Here is a 24171-nt window from a genome sequence, read left to right as displayed (position 1 = left end):
TCACTACACATTATAGCACACTAACTAATAGCACTGAACAGAGCCCTGTTCTATCTCTCTCCACGCCGAGATCACACTGAAAATGGCTGCTATTGAAAGAATACTTTTATACTGTGGGGTGGGAATGAGCCATAATTTGATATAGTCATGATGGCAGTGTCCAATCATGACTCTAACAGTGCTCTGTGCCCTGATTGGCTAAAGTTTCACTGCTTTAGCCAATCAGGGTTTGCAATGCACTGTTCAGCGCCGCAATGCATGGTGTTCGGTTCGGGGGGGGGCGAACAAACGGCTGTTTGCCGAACGACTGAACAACGAAAGTTCGGCCCAAACTTATGCTCAGGCTGAACCGTTCGCCCATCCCTAATTCTGACAGCTACCACCTGCACATACAATAGAATACAATAGCCCAACATGGGGATTTGATTATTCATGCTGTATACAGTGGACTGAAGAATCTGTTAGATTTCTTTAATCAGCCTGCAATCTATCCGTGTATTGCCAAGCTTAGTGATTGCCCATGTGTACCTTACATGGTTTTAAGCCTTGAAGGTTCACTGAAACACAGTACAGCAATACTAGGGCTCTGGACAAAGTTGTGAATTAAATGATATATTGCTCACACATGCCATGAGTATATGTTACATCCCAAAATACATTCTGCTGCCTCTCCTGAGTATGGGGATACCACATGTGTGAGACTTTTTGGCAGTCTAGTCACATACAGGACCCTGAAATGCAATAAGCACCTTCAGGCATTTAAAGGGCATTATGTCCTCATTATACTTCTTGACTACCTATAACAGTTTTGGAGGCCCTGAAATGCCAAGATAGCACAAAAAATGACCCCTTTTTGGAAAGTAGACACACCAAGGTATTTGTTAAGAGGCATGGTGAGTATTTTGCAGATCTCATTTGTTGCCACAATTTTTTGGAAAATGAAGAAAATGTATTTTTTATTTTCTCTTTTCAATTTTCTAAACCTTGTGACAAAAAAAGTTGATCTGCAAAATACCCACAATGCCTCTCAGCAAATAGCCTGGGGTGTCTACTTTCCAAAAAGGGGGCATTTGGGGGGGGGGGTTGTGCTATCTTGGCATTTCAGAGCCTTTGAAACTGTGATAGGTTGTGAGGAAGTGAAATGAGCAATTTACACCCTTAGAAAGCCTGAAGGCAGTGATTGGTTTTCGCCACCCGTACATGGCTAGGCTCCCAAAAAGTCTCACACATGTGGTATCCCCATACTCCGGAGAAGCAGCAGAATGTATTTTGGGGTGTAATTCCACATATATCCATAGCATGTGTGAGCAATATATCATTTAATGTCAGAAGGTTTTTTATCTTAATGCATTCTACTTTCTGTGTACAATTGCCCCCTCACCCCCTAATACTTACCTGAGAGCCATCTCTGTCTAGCGATGTCAACAAGTGTCTCAGCTGTCCGGGACTCTCCCTCCTGATTGGCTGAGACACAGCAGGGGTGCCATTGGCTCCCGCTGCTGTCAATCAAAGTCAGTTAGCCAATCAGGAGGGGGAGGGGCCGAACCGCAGCTCCTTGTCTGAATGGACACACGGAGCTGCAGTTCGGTTTGGGTGCCCCCACAGCAAGCTGCTTGCTGTGGGGGCACTCAACAGGAAGGAGGGGTCAGGAGCACAGAAGAGGGACCCGAGAAGAGGAGGATCTGGGAAGCTCTGTGCAAATCCACTGCAACAGAGCAGGTAAGTATAACATGTTTGTTTTTTTTTTTTGTTTTTTTTCCAAAAATATTTTTATTTAGGAAATACAAAAGTAAGTATACAGGTAGAACATAAAATAGAACATAAGGTACATGGGCCCAACGGCCTGAAAACATACTGAAGATCAGCAACCGCAACAATGAGATATCCTTACCGGTTGTATGGCAAGTCTAGAACAAAACGGATATCATATGAGCATGTTGATCCGTTGAACGATTAGTATTGGGAGAGTTAAAATCATTTCTTTAAGGCTAGACAATACTTGATCTATATAAAGATAGGGGTTGCCTTAACCACTTCCCGACCGCCGCACGGCTATGTACGTCCTAAGTTTGAACGGGGATATCGTTGTTATGGCAGCAGCTAGCTGCCATAACCCCGGTATCCCCGTTTTCGTGCGGCGGCCGGCTTTCAGATAAAAATGGTCCCTGCGGCGGATTCGCTGCGAGATCACTTTTATCGGTGGCGGGAGAGGGCCCCCCCCTCCCGCCGCGATCCGGTGCCCTCTGCCGCTTATCGGAGCCGTCGGTAGCGGCGGAGGCGATTGCGTCCTGTGCCGTGGTGTGTCTGGAGACAAGTGAGGCCAAGATGGCGCTCACTCGTTTCCATGACACTGCTGGGCGGAAGCGACGTCAAAACGTCACTTCCGTCCACGCCTCTTAAAGGCATATTTTTTCAAATGTCATTTTTCTAAATGACTTTTTTTTATTGCATTTTAGTGTGAATATGAGATCTGAGGTCTTTATGACCCCAGATCTCATATTTAAGAGGTCCTGCCATGCTTTTTTCTATTACAAGGGATGTTTACATTCCTTGTAATAGGAATAAAAGTGACACAATTTTTTTTTTTTTTTTAAACAGTGTAAAAATAAATAAAATATTGTAAAATAAATAATAAAAATAAAAAAAAAATTTTTTTAAACCCCCCTGTCCCGACGAGCTCGCGCGCAGAAGCGAACGCATACACGAGTAGCGCCCGCATATGAAAACGGTGGTCAAACCACACATGTGAGGTATCGCCGCGACCGGTAGAGCGAGAGCAATAATTCTAGCCCTAGACCTCCTCTGTAGCGCAAAATATGCAACCTGTAGAATTTTTTAAACGTCGCCTATGGAGATTTTTGAGGGTAAAAGTTTGACGCCATTCCACGAGCGGGCGCAATTTTCAAGCATGACATGTTGGGTATCAATTTACTTGGCGTAACATTATATTTCACAATATAAAAAAAATTGGGATAATTTTACTGTTGTTTTATTTTTGTATTCAAAAAAGTGAATTTTTTCCAAAAAAAGTGTGCTTATAAGACCGCTGCGCAAATACGGTGCAAAAAAAAAGTATTGCAATGACCGCCATTGTATTCTCTAGGGTGTTAGAAGAAAAACCATATATAATGTTTGGGGGTTCTAAGTAATTTTCTAGCAGAAAAACCTGTTTTAAACATGTAAACACCTAAAATCCAAAACGAGGCTGGTCCTTACATTGGCTGTGCGGTGGATAGAGCAGAATACTTGAAACCTGACGGGTTAGTTGCTCGTGAGTCTGTGGGGTGATATGGTAAATATGCTTCTAGTGTTACCGATGTTGAATGGCCTGTATTATAAGTGGTTGGAGTTGGGGATGTTTGCAAGGCCGGCAGTCCTGCTTGTGGCCCTGGTTAGGACCGGTGGTTGTATTTCAGCGGTTGTCGAGGATGCGGGGTGGGGGGGGGGGAGATAAGGGAGTATAAAGGGACATAATTTAGTGGCAATTTTGTAGAATTGGGGGGGTAGGGTTGTGAGGAGACAGAGTAAGATAGGCCGATCCAGGGGGGCTTGAGCCTCCCACCTAACCCTAAACTTCGGCCCATCTATCCTCAGTCTGCCCAGAAAGTTTGTTATTTTTATAGAAAAAATAACGAGACTTTACAATCGCTTTAAGTGACAAGTTAGTGTAAAAAAAAATGTTTTCTTTGTCATTTTCCAGCTTTAAATAATTTCTACTATGTCTGAAGATGTTCTTATTGTATCACTGCTTTACAGTTTGTAAAGTATCATAAAAATAAATCTCTATAGTAATTAAACTATATTTTATGTACTGTATATCTATAGAGTTTTAGAACTCAACGTTCTGAAAAAAAGAAAGGTATTCATGTCTCCATTCTATCACATGTCATAGAGGTCATTATTGTTCCATACACTTCCCTGGTAAGGCCAACAAGCCTGAAATAGATTATGCAGTTTGGAATGAATGGTTGTAAATACTACAGTAGGTTGCACCTCTGCTATCAATGAAAACTTCCAGATGAACGTTGGCCCAACGTCATAAAGAAAGGATTTGCATGACTCCAACGCTATTCTAAAATTAGGAATAAAGCCCTTATTTTTGGGATTTGTGATGGAAGTGAGACATTTAGATATTTGCCGTTTTTTAAAGGCTCTACTGTGCTTCGTACTGGTATAATGGAAGGGGTTTTGGCTTCATTGGGACCACCTTACCTTAACCTGTCAGTTTATATTTTGTTTCTTTCTTTTTCCTTTATAAAGTTATGTGCAATTTAGAGATCAGGCTTCTGCTGGCACAGGTGAATACGGCCCTTTCATACACCATCTTTCATTTTGTCACAATCTGTGTCATATGTCTGTTTTTGTAAGTAATAAAAGCAGACCTTCTATTGGAAACAGTATGTTGCGTATATGCAGAGCTTCCAGAGTCATGTGTAAGACAAATTATCTGCATGTTTCTTGAGTTTCAAATAATGTGTGTGACTCTTCTTTGTGTCACTGATAGCTCACCCTCCTTGGGTTCTGCTGCTGCAAATATCTAAAGACAGCCAGACCAAACAAAATCAAGGAAAACAAAATAATCTCTCACTTCTCTAACCATGCCTGTAGCCCAGTATACAGTGCCTTGAAAAAGTATTCATACCCCTTGAAATTTTCCACATTTTGTCATGTTACAACCAAAAACGTATATGTATGTTATTGGGATTTTATGTGATAGACCAACACAAAGTGGAATATAATTGTGAAGTGGAAGGAAAATGATATATGATTTTACACATTTTTTTACAAATAAATATCTGAAACGTGTGGCATGCATTTGTATTCAGCCCCCTTTACTCTGATACCCCTAACTAAAATCTAGTGGAACCAATTGCCTTCAGAAGTCACCTAATTAGTAAATAGAGTCCACCTGTGTGTAATTTAATCTCAGTATAAATACAGATGTTCTGTGAAGCCCTCAGAGGTTTGTTAGAGAACCTTAGTGAACAAACAGCATCATGAAGGCCAAGGAACACACCAGACAGGTCAGGGATAAAGTTGTGGAGACGTTTAACCCCTTCCCGACGAGCGTACGCAGATGTGCGTACTTGGCTTTCCAGGGTTATACCGGGATGATGCACGCAGCTGCAGGCATCATTCCGGTACCGTTGTTTAGAGACGGCAATCGGCTATGGCAAACATGTGGAAGAAGGTGCTCTGGTCAAATTGAAATTTGTGGCAGAAAACTAACACTTCACATCACCCTGAACACACCATCCCCACCGTGAAATATGGTAGTGGCAGCATCATGTTGTGGGAATGTTTTTCTTCAGCAGGGACAGGGAAGCTGGTCAGAGTTGATGAGAAGATGGATGGAGCCAAATACAGGGCAATCTTAGAAGAAAACCTGTTAGAGTCTGCAAAAGACTTGAGACTGGGGCAGAGGTTCACCTTCCAGCAGGACAACGACCCTAAACATACAGCCAGAGCTACAATGGAATGGTTTAGATCCAAGCATATTTATGTGTTAGAATGGCCCAGTCAAAGTCCAGACCTAAATCCAATTGAGAATATGTGGCAAGACTTGAAAATTGCTGTTCACAGACGCTCTGACAAAATGTTGAAAATTTCAAGGGGTATCCAAGGCACTGTATGTTGTTTCCTGAGTAAGGCATTTCTTTTTTTTTTTAAGTTCACCACTTCCTTGGGATGAGGGGGTGGGGGGGTTTAGGGGTTACCATATTTTTACTACTCTAACAGTATAGAACCCTTTTCACAAGGCCACATGGGGACTTAGAATAAACATTTTTTTTTTTACAGTTACTGGAGTCATATTACCTCTTAAAGCAGAATTTCACCCTTCCCCCCATTTTCTTTTGCTCCCCCGCTTTCCTAATGCTGAGGTGGCCGCATTTCAGATACTCACCCACACAGAGGATCCTGTGATGCCATCAGAAGGCTGCACCGGCTCTTCTGGCTTCTATGGCAGCCTTCTGCCGATGGGTTGCTAGGGCCGCTCCCCTCCTCCATAAGTGAATGGGGTGACAAGCGGGGCTCTAAGTGCCTCCTGGGATATGCACATTAAATATCTTAGGAGGCAACTGGGCAATGATGTCATTCACCTAAGCTAATTACGGAGAATGGGAGGGCGGGCCGAAACTTAATTTAAAATAAAAACTGTAAAAAAAAAGAGTACCCGATATATGTGCAACGGAGGGTGAGCGGTATGCAGAGAAGCCAAGTCAGTGGAATGAGTGAAGATCTGCTTTAAGCACCACTTCCCCAGAGTGAATAACAGTAATCTATGTAATCGATCCTCATAGGTCCTCCATCATATATTATATTCATTTTGTTGCCCCCCACTAAATTCTTTCTAATTTAATGTCTTTCCAGGGGATTGGTGACCAAAACTCAACTGCGCATTCAAGATGAGGGTGAACCAGTGGTTTTTTAAGGGGTAGAATTATTGCTATAGCTCTGGAATGTATGCCCTTTATAATGAATGACAGTATTTTGCTAGCTTTGTTAGTTGCAGCTTGGTATTGCATGCTATTGCTAAGACGGTGATCTACAAGGGCCCCCAGATCCTTTTTCACCACTGATTCCAGGGAAGAACCTCTTAATGTGTATTGCCCTGTACACACGATCGGACATTGATCGGGCATTCCGACAACAAAATCCATGGATTTTTTCCGACGGATGTTGGCTCAAACTTGTCTTGCATACACACGGTTGCACAAAGTTGTCGGAAAATCCGATCTTTCTAAACGCGGTGACGTAAAACACGTACTTCGGGACTATAAACAGGGCAGTGGCCAATAGCTTTCGTCTCCTCATTTATTCTGAGCATGCGTGGCACTTTGTGCGTCGGATTTGTGTACACACGATCCGAATTTAAACGATCGGATTTTGTTGTCGGAAAATTTTATAGCCTGCTCTCAACTTTGGGAGTCGAAAATTCAGACGGAAAAAGTCTGATGGAGCCCACACACGATCGGAATTTCCGACAACACAATCCGATCACACTTTTTCCGTCGGAAAAGTGCAGAAAATTTAGACTTCTCAGTATTGAACCTCATCTGCCATGTAGCTACCCAGCCTCCTATTTAATCAAGGTCTCCTGTAATGATGCGACATCTTGTGCCAAATTTATTTCCCTGCATACTTTGGTCACTTTCAATATTTTCTGATTATACCAGTTTGTTGATTCCCACCACTCGCTGTAAGGGGATCAAGGTGGTCAAGCAGATGAAAGCCATCATAGCTGCTCCATTTGTAGCAACTTGCTTTGATGACCTGAAGGAAAGTTTCTACCAGGTATACAGCACTTCCTTTCTCAGAAAAATGCTGAATTTGTAATTTAACAAATATCTAAGCAAGGACAATAGGACAAACTAAAAAAAAAACTACACACAAAGAAGCAAATAAATGCAGTCAATGTTTCAGGTTTTTAAGCTTTTAATGTGCTGAGTAAAGACATTTATTGAAGATTCTGTTTCCTTTCTTCCAGGTCATTATCTTCTTTCTCCTTTAAAGTTATTCCATCTGAGGTGTTCCAGCATTTCCGACAAGACATCTTAAGCATGTAAGTAATTTTACTGGAAAAACATGTAATTATTCTGTGAATCTATTGACCCGCACTGAATATAGCTCACACGCAGAAGAGAGATTAACTCAAAAGGACATTAGCAACAGTGGATGTAACGTGAGCTATTGATTGGTTCCTCAAAATTGTTAATTTGTAAGATATATGCTTCAGTTTTGTGCTCGCTGTGCATGTTAAATTTGTAAATGGATCAAGTGCATTTGCGTTATCTATAGTGTTTCTGGAGAGTAAAAGGTATGAAGTCTGTAATAGGTGATTTTAGTTGTCAATGTTTTATTGTGAAACCTTGGAAGTTTGTCTTTGCAATGGTGGCCTTAGAACTCTTATAGTGAACATTTACAGTTGCCAACAGTCCCGATTTGCCTGGGACATTCATGGAAATCAGACCGATGTCCCACAAGCCACCCTTTTCTCAGGCTCTAATCATGTGCTAAAAAAAAAAACCCCATTGGAATCCATGCGTCTGGCGCACCGCATGTAGATTAGGGGGCTGATGCATCGATAGGGAGAGCAGTGCCCCTGTGCCCTGCATTACGGGCCGCCACTGCATCCAAGACTAAGATGCTGGCTCAGAGATTACCTGGTCCCTGTGCAGTTCATGGCTGTGTTCACAAATGCCTGGGCGGAACCCTAATCAATTAAAGATTATTCAGGCTCCCAGTACTTTTTTATTTACTTTTTCTTTTATATTTACATGCATTACCTCTGTTGCCTCCTAGCGGGAGAAAGAACACATCACTGATGACATTTTTTATGCCTAGGCAAAGACACATAATAATAAAGATAGTGTTTTTTTTTTTTGTTTTGTTTTTTTTTTAATGATTATGTTACTGTATTTTGTGAGATGTAAGGGATTTATTGACATCATTTTGTTAAGTTGCTATAAAGTCCTTGTTAAATAGTGTAACATATTTTGCAGCACTTTATAGCGTACATAGCCCCATTTACATCATTCTCTAACTCCAGGCTACAGTCTAATGTTCTTACCACTCTGAAACAAACTAGTGCCAGTTTCATCAGCCCCCAGATAACCTACGAATGTGTTTTTGAATGGAATTAATGACCAATATTAGAAGAATATCAAAGCTCTTTACAGGTAACATCCATAACAGGAACCAAACTTGGGACCCTGCCACAGCAAGGGAGAAGTGCTAACTTTCCATTTTTTGAAGTGCTAACTAGTTAGCCACCACATTTCCATCATATGTGTCCAAATTTCAATCGGCCTTGAGTTTTTTCTTTGAATTAAGTTGGATGCCTTTCTTTGGGTCAATACAAAAAAAGTTGGAACAACTCTGTAAATCCTTTGCAATTGGGAGGATGTTATACCAGCCATGGAATGTAAAGTGCCATTCATGGACATTCACTAGATCTTTTTTCTTTATATATATATAACGAATAAACTAAACAGAATAAGAAATATATGAACAGGATTCCTTCACCTGTCAAACCAGCCGTCCTATAGTAAACTTGTAATAGGATCTATAAGTCTCCAGTCCTTACTAGTTCACTTAGGAATATAACATACTGTAGATTCCCTGAATCCTAACTGTAGATCCCTGGTCTGGATACAATGGAGTTGCTGGATTTTTTTAATCACAGCCCTACACTATATTGTCAAAAGTATTGGAACACCTGCCTTTAGATGAACATTAATGGCATCCTAGTCTATAGTCCCAAGGGTTCACTATTGATTTGGCCCACCCTTTGCAGCTTTAACAGCTTCAACTCTTCTGGGAAGGCTGTCCACAAGGTTTAGGAGTGTGTACAAAGCAAGGCCCATAAAGACATGGATGAGTGAGTTTGGGGTGGAGGACCTTGACTGGCCTGCACAGAGTCCTGACCTCAACCCGATAGAACGCCTTTGGTATGAATTAGAGCGGAGAATGTGAGCCAGGCCTTCTTGTCAAACATCAGTTCCTGACCTCACAAATGCACATCTGGAAGAATTGTCAAACATTCTCATAGACACTATAGTTCTGCTTTAGGCCCGACTCACAGTGGTGCGACATGGGATCCGACTTGTGAGAGTACAAGTCGCATGATATGTCAAATTAAATGTTTACCTATGACAACTGTCTTAACTGATCCCACACAAGTTGCTCTGACTTTCCTGCACTACTTTGGCCCGACTTTGATACGTTTTCAATGCCATAGTGTAAAAGTCGGATCAAAGTTGGACTGAAGTTGCAGGACAAAGTCGGATTGGAAGTTGTGCGACTTTCATGTCAGAGCAGTGTGTTAAGCAAGTAGTTTTTCTGTGCATATGCTGTTAAGTTTCTTACTTGGACATCCTGCCAGTAACACACTTTGGGGTTGATTTACTAAAGGCAAATAGACTGTTCACATTTTTCCTAGCTTAATAAATGCAGTGAAAATTAAATTTGCAAAGAATACCCAATCATGTGCAAGGAAAAAAAAACAGTAATTTGCTTATACATGATTGGATCATGCTTCCTGATGACTGGTTGATCAGGAAATGCATTGAGGCTGCGCGTCCACCTGTATTGACGTCACTTCTGGCTTCCTGGTTCCTACCTCCAGCGCTTTGGAAAGCAAGCCGCATCCTGGAGAGACGACAAGCGCACTTAGACCCCTTTCACACTGGGGAGCTTTGCAGGCGCTACAGAGCTAAAAATAGCGCCTGCAAAGCGCCCTGAAGGTGCTGCTGCTTTGTCTCCAATGTGAAAGCCCTGAGGGCTTTGACACTGGAGCGGTGCGCTAGCAGGACGGGAAAAAAAGTCCTGCTAGCAGCATCTTTGGAGCGGTGAAGGAGCGGTGTGTATACCGCTCCTTCACTGCTCCTGCCCATTGAAATCAATGGGGCACCGCGGCTATACATAGGCGCTTTGCGGTCTTTTTTAACCCTTTCTCGGCCGCTAGCAGGGGGTAAAACCACCCCGCTAGCGGCCGAATACCGCTGCTAGAACGGCTGTAAACCGCGCTTTACCACCGAGGCACCTCCTGCCACAGTGTGAAAGGGGCCTTACTAAGCTGTACATGTCGGTGCTGACTTAGGCCCCATTCACACTAGCGCGTTTTTTGATGCATTTTGCATTTTGCAGAAATGCACGGGAATTTTTTAACATGGGTTCCTATGGAACATGTTCACATCAATGCTTTTTTGTATCTCTGCGTTTTTGGAAAGGGTCGGGGACTTTTTTTCATGCAAAAAGCAGCGTTTTGCATGTAATGGTTTTCAATGGACAAGCATCAAAAACGCAAGTGCACCGTTTTTGCAGCGTTTTTGATGCGTTTTTGGTGCGTTTTTGCCGTTTTTTTTTTGTTTTTTTTTATTTTATTTTTTTTGTAATTTTTTTTTAAGACTGTAAAAAAAAATGAAAAAAAAAAAAAAAAACGCAAAACGCAAATCGCGGCAAAAACGCGGCAAAAACGCGGCTCAAAAACGTGGCAAGCATGAAAAAAAACCCTCCAAAAACGCTCAAAAGCAACATGCATAGGTGTGAATCGAGCCTTACAGCACCCACAAATGTAATTGTGCATTTTTATTGACCTGTTTGAATTTAACTTTTATAGATCAATGTAAGGGGACACCTCTAGGGCTTAGAACCATCACCTCCATATACGTTGCTGTTCAAGAGATTGCAATTGTTGCAAGGTGCATGTATTTATACATTTTTGGTGAGTTTGCATTTCTCATACACGGTTTGTGGTGGAGAACAGTTTAAAGGGACAACCTGTTTCTGCACTTATCTTTCAATCACGGTGATTGGATCATTCTGTGAAGATTGTCTGCTATTTTTTATGGAACTGTCACATTATCGAATTTCTACATTGTGGACTGTATAATTTATGCTGATGATCACTGATTTTTTGATTTATGTTGATGATTGATCACTATTATTTGTGTTTGAGTTAGCGCCATGCCTTTTCATTGCTATTTGATCACATACAAAGTGGTTCATTCCACTTTTAGAAGGGAGCAGATGTATTGTTCTTTGGCGCCACCACTTGTCACTTAATCTTCACTCATTTTCCTTCAACAGTTTATAATTATGCTAAAAGTCAGCAAGAAACTGTGCAACCAAATGAAAGAACCCAACCTTCAGTTTTATATTATACAACCATTTGCCTCTAAGTTGACTTCCAATGTCTTTTAGGTGTACATTGTCTTTTGTCTTTATATATATATATATATATATATATATATATATATATATATATATGTATGTATACACTGAGCAAGATTATAAACGCAACACTTTTGTGTTGGCCCCTATTTATCATGAGCTGAACTCAAAGATCTACAACTTTTTCTATGTACACAAAAGGCCTATTTCTCCCAAATATTGTTCACAAATCTGTTTAAATCTGTGTTAGTGAGCACTTCTCCTTTGGCGAGATAATCCATCCACCTCACAGGTGTGGCATATCAAGATGCTGATCAGACAGCATTATTATTGCACAGGTGTGCCTTAGGCTGGCCACAATAAAAGGCCGCTCTAAAATCGTGCAATTTTATCACACAGCACAATGCCACAGATGTCGCAAGTTTTGAGGGGGCGTGCAATTGGCATGCTGACTGCAGGAATGTCCACCAGAGCTGTTGCCCTTGAATTTAATTTTCATTTCTCTACCATACGCTGTCTCCAAAGGCATTTCAGAGAATTTGGCAGTACATCCCACCAGCCTCACAGCTGCAGACCACGTGTAACCACACCAGTACAGAACCTCCACATCCAGCATCTTCACCACCAAGATCGTCTGAGACCAGCCACCCAGACAGCTGCTGCAACAATCGGTTTGTATAACCAAAGAATTTCTCACAAACTGTCAGAAACCGTCTCAGGGAAGCTCATCTGCTCGTCGTCCTCATTGGGGTCTCCACCTGACTGCAGTTCGTCGTCGTAACCGACTTGAGTGGGGAAATGATTACATTTAATGAGATCTGGCACTTTGGAGAGGTGTTCTCTTCACGGATGAATCCCGGTTTTCACTGTACAGGGAGGATGGCAGACAGCATGTATGGCATTGTGTGGGTGAATGGTTTGCTGATGTCAACGTTGTGGATCGAGTGGCACATGGTGGCGGTGGGGTTATGGTATGGGCAAGCGTATGCTATGGACAATGAACACAGGTGCATTTTATTGATGGCATTTTGAATGCACAGAGATACCGTGACAAGATCCTGAAGCCCATTGTTGTGCCATTCATCCACGACCATCACCTCATGTTGCAGCATGATAATGCACGGCCCCTTGTTGCAAGGATCTGTACACAATTCCTGGAAGCTGAAAACATCCCAGTTCTTGCATGGCCAGCATACTCATGTCACCCATTGAGCATGTTTGGGATGCTCTGGATCGGCGTATACGGCAGCGTGTTCCAGTTCCTGCCAATATCCAGCAACTTCGCACAGCCATTGAAAAGAAATGGACCAACATTCCACAGGCCACATTTAACAACCTGATCAACTCTATGCGAAGGAGATGTGCTGCTCTGCGTGAGGCAAATGGTGGTCACACCAGATACTGACTGGTACTGACTGGTTTTCGGACCCCCCGACCCCCCCCCCCCCCCAATACAGTAAAACTGCACATTTTAGAGTGGCCTTTTATTGTGGCCAGCCTAAGGCACACCTGTGCAATAATCATGCTGTCTAATCTACATATTGATATGCCACACCTGCGAGGTGGATGGATTATCTCGGCAAAGTGCTCACTAACACAGATTTGTGAAAAATATTTGAGAGAAGTGGGCCTTTTGTGTATATAGAAAAAGTCGTAGATCTTTGAGTTCAGCTCATGATAAATAGGGGCAAACACAAAAGTGTTGATTTTATCATTTTGCTCAGTGTATATATAACTGTATATACAGATTATTTTGCTATCTTCTATCTTAAATGAATCAGTCTTTTTTTTCCCAAAAGTTCATTCTGGCTACACCTCACACCTCAATTAGCAAATAAAACTTTTTCAGCTGCTTCCATTATTTGGTTTGCGTCTTGCTGGAGCCCAACTGCCCTTGTTCCTAACCTTAAATTGCATAACTAAAAATATACGTCTTATACCATAAAGATAGCATACCTTTAATTTCAAATGTCACTCTCTTTACTCATAAAATTCTCCATCACACTCTGCTTGCAAAATCTAGTTTGGCTGCAGTTTATTAAATATGATTATTTGGTTTACTGCCCACATTTCTGTTCAATTCTCTTTGATGGCTTGGAGGATCCTGGCCTTGTGGAAAGGGAGCCGCAGATGTGTACCAACAGAAAGAAGAAAACATTTATGATTTCCATGAACTCATTCTTAGTAGGACATATGACTAAAGCGATAGCCTTGTAAATGTGGAGGAAAATAAATGAATTTAGAAAACGGTTAGGACTCTTACGACATGGTTTGAAAAGGCAAAGCTAAAGAACAGACCTCCAGACTGTCCATTGTATCTCAGCAGGTCCTACCAACTTACCTAGGTTGTGACTACCAGTCTTGATATCTGTCAGAAGGACTGGTGTAATATGGTAAAATATTTAAAGCTGAAGTCCCAAAATGAGTCAAACCTGCCCTTACAGTGCCCCCACTGCAAAGGTTAAATGCTTGTTTAGTCTAGGGGTGGAGGGGTAAGGTGTAATACTTACTTTATTCCTGGTGCTGCCAAGCTCCCGTCTCCCATTCAACCAGTCCAATGCAGGGACTTCTCTAAGGTGCTTTGGGCCCCAGTTGCAAGCTCGGCTCCTCAAGTACAATGCAGAGGTAATAATCTTGTACTGTACACGTTGATACCGAGGGAGTGCCCACAGCCCAGAGATTTGGGCAGAAGAGAACTGCACTGGAGTCTGTCGGACCAAGGGATACAGTATGTAGTACACCTTATCCCTGCACCCCATAGACTATACAAGCATATAACCCTTCCTTCCGGAGGGAAGGCTGGGGCACAGCAAGGGTATATTTTGTCTTATTGACTGAGTTCAGCTCTGAAGCTCATCTCGGCAAAACAAACAAAAGTCTAACACCTGTACTGCAAGTTGATGGAATGCCACGTTTGTCCAGTTAGAAGAGACTTTTCTGGAAACAATATATATTGCCTGAGAAATCCATGTGCATGAACTCCTGGTTACCTCATTGGCATCAAAAATATGATTTGTCTTAAAGTGTGGTAATCCTAAAAATAACACACTTTCCATCCCTTCATGTCTACACTAACTTTTCCATTGTAGCTAAGGTGGGAGCCATTGTTGTCACACAGGCTGGACTTCAACATGTCTGCCTTAGTTCATCTTGATTACATGGTGGATTCATGGGACTAATAGTTTATACAACAAAGGATGTTTGTGCTTTCTTTTAAAGTTGATTTGAAGCAGGTATTATTTTTGTTATTTTTGATAGAGTCATGGAGGGTTATAACACCTGTCAGAATGCAATGGCAGTGACCAGGGTTGCCAGAACTAGTGTCCCCAGTGGAAGATTTTCCCTTTATTCCTATTCTGATTAGAACTCAAAACTGTTTTTTTTTACATTTACTTTTGGTGATAATGGTCACCAGCAGTGGTTCTCCAATCTTCCCTTCTCCTCTCTCCCTCCCTCCCTCCCCTGTCCAAGCCAGGGAGTGATGGATGGCTGAGCTGCTGTGGGTGAGACATCATGGCAGCTGGTGTGTCGGTCGGTCTTCCCCTGCTTCTCCTCCGGCCGTGCACCTCCTCCGGCCCTGCATCTCCTCCGGCCCTGCATCTCCTCCCTCCTCCTCCCGCCTCCCCCTTGGCCAATAAGATCGCTTCTCCTTTCGGCCAATCGGGAAACGGGTCTCACGACCCACTTCCTGGTTGTCTGGGAGGAAACTCAGTGTTACAATAGCGAATATCCATGAGTACTCTGCGCCCCAAGCCCACCCTTTTTTGAAGCCTATTAGAGCCTCTGGCTCTAATCACGTGCTTCAACCCCCCCCCCCCCCTTTGGAATCCATGCATCCAGGGCCCTGTATGTAGATTAGGGGCCAGAAGCATGGATAAGGGGGGGGGGGGGGGGGCAGTGCCCATGCGGATAATGCAATAAAAACCCAACAAGAGTTTTAATCCCTCTCCACTCTATCCAAAACTTAAAAAAAAAAAAGAAAAAAGTTTTGCCTTCAAATATACTGCATTTTTAGCAAGGTCAATTGATATTTTCTGTACATCCTGAGATCATTTTCCACTTGGCTCAGTTGATTTTGAAATTGACTTTGTTCAAATTGTGGCTGAATTGGCCAAATTCAAGCCAACTGTGGTCCTGGTGCCACACCCGTGGCCCGGGGGCCACATGCGACCTTTGGCATTTCTTTGTGTGACCCATGAGACCCCTGGATACACCAATCTGTGTTTCCCCATTACCCTGTTATATTAATGATTTCTAGCAGCCCCATGTAAAAGTCTCCAGTCTGTGACTGTCTTCTTAAGCATGTCCCCATTCTCCAACAACTCCCATAACAGGTTCACAGTCTAACAGTCTCATGCAGCATGTCCACAATTTCTGACCATCTCTTTTATCATATAATTAAAAAAAGGGCCCAGCCACTCCTACCTAAATATAGAGCCATCTAGTACATATCTTGCATATCACTAAAGAACTCCCACCCTGGGACGCAACGAGTTAGATGTGGTTCTGCCACTACAGTAACGTCATCACGTATTGACAGGTGATACCTGCCAGAGTCCTATCTACAGCTGTGCACCTGCTTGTTTTATGCTTGTTTGTTAGTGCTCCTTTTTAATAAAACCATACGGAGAGCACTTAGATCAGGTCTGTTTCTCTGTTTCTCATTGGAGGAGTAGAGGATCTTATGTGGCCTGCCTATGTTGTGTGGTTGGATATGAGCTTATGCGACCTCCTATAATTTAGAGGTCTGGATCCGGGTGAACATATTGCACACAGTGTGGGGGTGAAGGTGTGGGATCCTAAGCATCACGATCTGAACACAGAAGAATATATGTGGTATACACATGGAAGAATTATTTCAGATTTTCACATGGGCACTTCTGTTTGTTGATTTTAATTTGATTCTCCACGGTTGGTTAGATGTGCAGCACTCTTTATTCAGTCTTTGTTAAGACAGTGTATATTATTTTATATATTATCATAGAGCGCTGCACTCTTTTATTTATCTTTTATCTCTTGTATCATGTCTGCCATCTCTAAGCATTTCTTGTATCACATCTTGCAATCTCTGACCATCTCTTGTATTATGTCCGAAGTCTCAGATCATCTCTTGTATCATGTCTGCAGTCTCTGACCATCTCTTGTACCATGTCTGCAGTCTCTGACCATCTCTTGTATCATGTCTGCAGTCTCTGAACATCTGTTGTACCATGTTCGCAGTCACTGACCGTCTCTTGTATCATGTCTGCAGTCTCCGACCATCTCTTGTATCATGTCTGCAGTCTCCGACCATCTCTTGTATCATGTCTGCAGTCTCCGACCATCTCTTGTATCATGTCTGCAGTCTCTGACCATCTCTTGTACCATGTCTGCAGTCTCTGACCATCTCTTTTATCATGTCTGCAGTCTCTGACTGTCTCTTGTATCATATCTGCAGTCTTTGACTGTCTCTTGTATCATGTCTGCAGTCTCTGACCATCTTTTGTATCATGGAATAAATCAAATTGTGTGGTGCTGCGCTATTAAGGATAAATAAATATGAAAGAGTGAAGTAAACTTGCAAGGTGTATAATCATGTAACACAATAAGTGACATCTAATCTCACAAATGGACTTGAATAAACACACAAGGAGGTATGGCAATCTCTCCTACTATAAGAAAAATATGAAAAATCTATAATGGGTGACAGAAAATATAATAAAGTGCTGGTGATAAAAATGTGACTCAATAAATAATGCACGTGATGATAAGTCCTGAAATCAGTCCAATATGAATAATGATGAACAGATGCTGAGTGATGAAACGTGCAAAACAAACAACCAAATTGTGACTAGTGTCTCTTCTTTCAGTGCAGTGACACCTCTGTGCTAATTGGCCTCTCACCTTACTGCTGTAAGGTAACAGCCTGTGTTGAAAATCCTAGTGAACCTCCAATGGCTTAGGTAGGTACTCCCAGAGCTAACCCAGCTGATGGCTCTCTCGGACCGTAGACTCCAGCTCCCTCTAAATATCCTTATCTCCTGAGACAGGTGACTCCACAGGGTAGATGTTGTGGCACTTTTAGGTAAATGTTGTAAACTGGGAGTCCACCCCAGACTTTCCCATGTAGTGTGTAAAAGAAAGAGATTCCCAGAGAGTGTAGTACAGTTAAGATAGATATATTAGATTAAAACAGTTGAATATTACTCACTTTGGTAAAAAACAAAAAAAGTTTAAAACCCACGAGCGGCGAGCTCGTACTCCCGCGTCACTTTCTTGTGAGCCTGTCGACCAATCCCGACGCGTATCGTCACAGTCACTTGACTTCATCAGGGGATTTATGGACTGGCACACTAGATGTCCTTAAATACTTAAGCTGGAATGTAAGATATGGTGCCCATTTTCACGTAGTTTCCAATAAGATACATTATGGCAGCTATTTTCCTAGGGACTTGTATATACTTGTAATGGAGCGGCCATTTTCCCAAGATCATATATATATATATATATATATATATATATATATATATATATATATATATATGAATAAACGGCGGCCATATTCCTGAGGATAACCAAGGCAATAAGTACTTCTTCTATCCTATTGGAGCGGCCATTTTCCCGTGGTCTCGCATGTGTAAGCAAACGATTGCCATGTTCCCAGTGGTAGCAGACCCAATGTGCCAATATAAGATTGATAGGTATAATAAAAAGGGGGGGGGGCCAGCAAAGACTGAATTGCTGATAATTAGAGAGAGATGCAGAGATACAGTGAATGCCATAAACACATGGTGTATGCTTAAAATTAGATTATGTACATAAAACATATAAAATTAATAAAATAAAATAGGTAGTCTTAAAGACAACCTTAATGTTGAGAATACGGTCCTATAATATAACAGATATAAGGTGTAGCCATAAAACAATACCAAAGGACCTATATATTGCCCTACAGATATTTAAAGGGGATGCCAAATAAAGTAAAATAGGATTGCAAGAAATCCAATATAAACGATCATGACTCGTGTGTAGGTACTAGATTAGTGGGGAAACATGATGAAACTGGAACAGCTAAGGGATAACACATCCAGAATCACATGTCCTGAGCACTCTGGAGAAGGTTTTCGTCAATGATATCCCTGTAATTGGCCGCATTCATCTTTCCCTCGATTGCAACAAGTCGTCCTGTCCCTGCAGCTGAAAAACACCCCCACAGCATGATGCTGCCACCACCATGCTTCACTGTTGGGATTGTATTGGACAGGTGATGAGCAGTGCCTGGTTTTCTCCACACATACCGCTTAGAATTAGGGCCAAAAAATTCTATCTTGGTCTCATCAGACCAGAGAATCTTATTTCTCACCATCTTGGAGTCCTTCAGGTGTTTTTTAGCAAACTCCATTTCATGTACTGAGGAGAGGCTTCTGCCGGGCCACTCTGCCATAAAGCCCCGACTGGTGGAGGGCTGCAGTGATGGTTGACTTTCTACAATTTTCTCCCATCTCATGACTGCATCTCTGGAGCTCAGCCACAGTGATCTTTGGGTTCTTCTTTACCTCTCTCACCAAGGCTCTTCTCCCCCGATAGCTCAGTTTGGCCAGACGGCCGGCTCTAGGAAGGATTCTGGTCGTCCCAAACATCTTCAATTTAAGGATTATGAAGGCCACTGTGCTCTTAGGAACCTTAAGTGCAGCAGAAATTTTTTTTGTAACCTTGGCCAGATCTGTGCCTTGCCACAATTCTGTCTCTGAGCTCTTCAGGCAGTTCCTTTGACCTCATGATTCTCATTTGCTCTGACATGCACTGTGAGCTGTAAGGTCTTATATAGACAGGTGTGTGGCTTTCCTAATAAAGTCCAATCAGTATAATCAAACACAGCTAGACTCAAATGAAGGTGTAGAACCATCTCAAGGATGATCAGAAGAAATGGACAGCACCTGAGTTAAATATATGAGTGTCACAGAAAAGGGTCTGAATACTTAGGACCATGTGATATTTCAGTTTTTCTTTTTTAATAAATCTGCAAAAATGTCAACAATTCTGTGTTTTACTGTCAATATGGGGTGCTGTGTGTACATTAATGAGGAAAAAATGAACTTAAATGATTTTAGCAAATGGCTGCAATATAACAAAGAGTGAAAAATTTAAGGGGGTCTGAAAACTTTCCGTCCCCACTGTAAATATATATATATTGGCTGAATATAGAGTAAACACTAAATATAAAGTCTATACTAAGTGCAGAATATATATATTAGACTGACTGCATATATATATCAAATACACTGCCACTAACTGAATAACCTGCCTGATTAATCTAACTCAAGCTATCTCTCTGTCCATGCCAACAACACTACACGCGGCCGCTATGTAAGCAGCCTTATATAGTGTGGGCCGTGGACTTAGTCCCCCTGAGCCATGATTGGCCAAAGGCACCCTGCCTTTGGCCAATCATGGCTCTCTCAGCAGAGCGCGCTGTGATTGGCCAAAGCATGCAGGTCAGGTGCATGCCTTTGTCAAACATCATACAGCAATGCACTGCGATCTCGTAGTGCATTATGGGGGCATTCTGCGGCGCTCAAATTTCTCGCAAACGCCCCATCTGTTCGGTTCATTTTAGAACAAACGAACACCAGAAGTTCAAGTTTAACTTACGTTCAATTTGAACCGCTGGCTCATCCCTATTGAGCAATCCTATATATAAATGCAGAAAGGAATTGGAAAAAGTGGTACATTTAGGTCAGAAGAAAAATATACTTGATAAGAAAGAAGCAAAATTCCTAATATCCGAGGCCTGCCGAACTCCAATTATATACTCACTACCCAAGATACAAAGGACAAAACCAATCCTCCCCCTAGACCTATAGTCAAGGGCATTAATTCGATTACTGCAAGAATGGGCCAGTATAGATAATACCTACAACCGGACATTCAGAAAACAAAAGCCTACCTAAGGGATACTAAACAAATGTTACAACTACTAGAGAATATTCAAGTTGAAGGAAGACCTTGGATTATGTCTACTGCTGATGTGGCGTCACTATACACCATTATTCACCACCACCAGGCGTGTGAGGCCACAAAATGGAGATTTCGTACATTCACCACATTACCATGTGTACAAAGAAAGTACCTTATTAAATGTCTAGACATTTGTCTTAAAGCGGAGATCCGCCCACCACTGCAAAAATTAAAAGCCAGCAGCTGCACATACTGCAGCTGCTGACTTTTAATAATCGAACACTTGCCTGTCCTGGAGTCCAGCGATGTCGGCACCGCAGCTGATGTTTCCATCAGCTGTCGGGTGCTGCCGCCTCCATTGCGAGTAAGGGAATCCGGCAGTGTAGCCTTATGGCTTCACGCCGGGAACCCTACTGCACATGCGCGAGGCGCCGCTCCTTTCTCCTACTGGCCTGGTGGCTGGGGAAGGAGGAGGGAGAGGGAGGAAGCCCCATGGTGACGTCAATTCCCATGGCTGAGGCTCCTGGGATTGTTGACAGCATACCTGTGAAAGACAGGTATCCTGCCCCCCCCCCCCCAAAAAGGTGCCAAACGTGGCACCGTACAAAAAGACTACTAAGAATACATATCAAAGAACATATACAAAACATTCTGAAAGGATAGGATAAACAAAGTGTGTCTAAACATTTTGCTAAGGTTCATAATAGAGATCCTTCCTACACTATTTAAAATTTTGGGGTATCAAACCCTATAAAAGACATTGGCGTGGTAGCCATAAAGTCAGAACAATCAGTCAGCTTGAATCCAAATGCATTTTTCTAATGGATACGTTTACACCTCAGGGACTCAATATTGAGTTTGATCTGAATTGTTTTATTAATGATTTTTAATAGCATCTACTGTGCACTCTGACCCCCTTCATGGGTGGCACTTAGCTTAACATGTGATTCTGGATGTGTTATCCCCTAGCTGTTCCAGTTTCATCACATTTTCCCACTAATCTAGTACCTATACACGAGTCTTGATTGTTTATATTGGATTTCTTGCAAACCTATTTTACTTTATTGGGCTGGTTCCCCTTTAAATATCTGTAGGGCTATATATAGGTCCCTTGGTATTGTTTTATGGTTACACCTTATATCTGTTATATTATAGGACAGTATTCCCCTCTACCCAACATTAAGGTTGTCATTAAGGCTACCTATTTTATTTTATTCATTTTATATGCTTTATGTAAATAATTTAATTTTAAGCATACACCATGTGTTTGTGGCATTGACTGTATTTCTGCATGATTCCTGATGTCCCTGGCTCTAATCATCGGTCTCCATTTATCAGCAATTCAGTCTTTGCTGTGCCCCCCCCTTTTTATTAAGCCTATCGATCTTGTATTAGCACATTGGGTCTGCTACCTCTGGGAACATGGCCACCGTTTGTTTACATATGCAAGACCATGGGAAAATGGTCGCTCCAATAGAATTGGAGAAGTACTTATTGCCTTAGTTATCTTCGGGAATATGGCCGCCATTTATTCATATAAATATAAGACCCTGGGAAAATTGCCCGCTCCATTACAAGTATATACAAGTCCCTAGTAAAATGGGCGCCATAATGTATCTTATTGGAAACTATGTGAAAATGGCCGCCATATCATACATTCCAACTTAAGTATTGAAGGACATCTTGTGCCAGTCCATATCCCCTGATGAAGTCACGTGACCGTGACGATGCACTTCATGATTGGTCGACAGGTACACCGAAAGTGACGTGGGAGTACAAGCTCGCCGCTTGTGGGTTTTAATCCTAACGGTACTACACTATCTGGAAAATTCATTTCTTTTACACACTACATGGGGAAGTCTGGGGTGGACCCCCAGTTTACAACATTTGCCTAGAAGAGCCACAACATCTACCCTGTGGAGTCACCTGTCTCAGCAGATAAGGATATTTAGAGGGAGGTGGAGTCCACGATCCAAGAGAGCCATCAGCTGGGTTAGCTCTGGGAGTACCTACCTAAGCCATTGGAGGTTCACTAGATTTTTCAACACATGCTGTTACCTTACAGCAGTGGCAACCCCTTTCAACATCACCACTATACAAACCCACACCCATATGGGGCGTTGTCCGTGTTTGGCCTTGCTGGCTGCATTGCGTCCCCTCAGCTCCCGGTTTTGGCTCTATGTGGCTGGTCTTGGAGTTCCGTGCCCGCACCGCCACTGCGAGGACCCACATGTAAGTGCGTAGGATAATTCAGTTCGTGGGAGGATCTTCCATGTCCTGGGTTGGCCCTTTGAATTTCTCTAGAATATTTTTATATTCTATTTTTATAATTTATTTTGTTATCTTTATCCATAGATAATTACCAAGGTTTTGCTCCTGATGAGAGGCTATAAGGCCTTGAAACGCGTAGAGCTAACAACAACCAATGTGTATACATTTATGAAATACTCTGTATGGTCGTTCCTTTTCATTCCAATTTGTTCTTTATTCCAACCTAATTTTTGTGGTATTTTTATTGATGTAATTTGTTTAGTTATTCTCATCCATATAATCATGTCTCATTCATTTCATGTATTCCATAATCTATACTAATTCCTTGTTGGAACGTTTATTCATGTGCAATATTTGGTTCTAATGAATTGTAATAAAATATACAGATATTTATATATAGCATAATGCATTCAATGTTTTGATATGAAAATTTATGATAATTTGAACCAATTAAAAGCAATTTTATTCAATAAATTTTTTGTTGCTCCCGTGTGCTTCGTGCAAAGTCCCGCCAATTCTTTTCTCTATTATGTACAATTGCCCGGGATGGAGGAGGGGTATTGAACGGCCCCGTCTAACCTCATTTAAAGTCCCAATTTCTTCGTTTTATTTTTTCCTCTAACCTTGTAAGTTTACTTCACTCTTTCATATTTATTCCTCTTCACTGCTACGGATTGAACTCATCGGTGTTTGCGGCTGTTATTTGTGCATTGCATATAGTGATAGCGCGAGAGCATCCTTTATATACTATCTCTTGTATCATGTCTTGCAATCTCTGACCATCTGACCATCTCTTTTTCTATGTCCAGAGTCTCTGATCATCTCTTGTATCATGCCAGCAATCTCTGACCATCTTTTGTGTTATATTCACAGTCTCTGACCATCTCTTGTATCACGTCTTGCAATCTCTGACCGTTTGACCAACATAAGATACTGCCATTGTACAGCTGATTCAAAAAATGTGCAAATCTCATTGAGGGACGCATTTTACTGGACTTTGTATCCATCATTTAAAATGTACACAACCTATAAAAATAGGATTATTTCTTAGCAGTAGCTTATTGTTGCCCTTAACCACTTGCCGACTGGCGCACGCCCATATACGTTGGCAGAAGGGCACGTACAGGCATATTTTAACGTACCTGTACGTTGCCCTTTAAGAAGCGGTTTGCGGGCGCGTGCCATGAGCTCCGTGAGTGTGATCGTGGGTCCTGCGGACTCAATATCCGCCGGAATACCTGTGATCGTCTCATGGAGAGGAAGAACAGGGAAATGCTGATGTAAACA

The 24171-nt window shown here is 42.0% G+C and overlaps 1 protein-coding gene across 1 annotated transcript in view; it reads left to right on the top strand.

The window, feature by feature from the left end:
* The window catches only part of LHCGR (luteinizing hormone/choriogonadotropin receptor), a 272081-nt gene that overhangs the window by 60344 nt on the left and 187566 nt on the right, over positions 1–24171 (top strand). The window contains exon 2 of the mRNA XM_073628526.1: positions 7490–7564. Coding sequence (XP_073484627.1) covers positions 7490–7564 — 75 coding nt within the window. The remainder of the gene's footprint in view (positions 1–7489; positions 7565–24171) is intronic.

The sequence above is a fragment of the Aquarana catesbeiana genome, linkage group LG04 (genome assembly GCF_042186555.1).
Source record: "Aquarana catesbeiana isolate 2022-GZ linkage group LG04, ASM4218655v1, whole genome shotgun sequence".
NCBI classification, from domain to species: domain Eukaryota; kingdom Metazoa; phylum Chordata; class Amphibia; order Anura; family Ranidae; genus Aquarana; species Aquarana catesbeiana.
The sequence above is the reverse complement of the archived record's forward strand: the minus strand, read 5'-3'. Positions and strand labels throughout refer to the sequence as shown.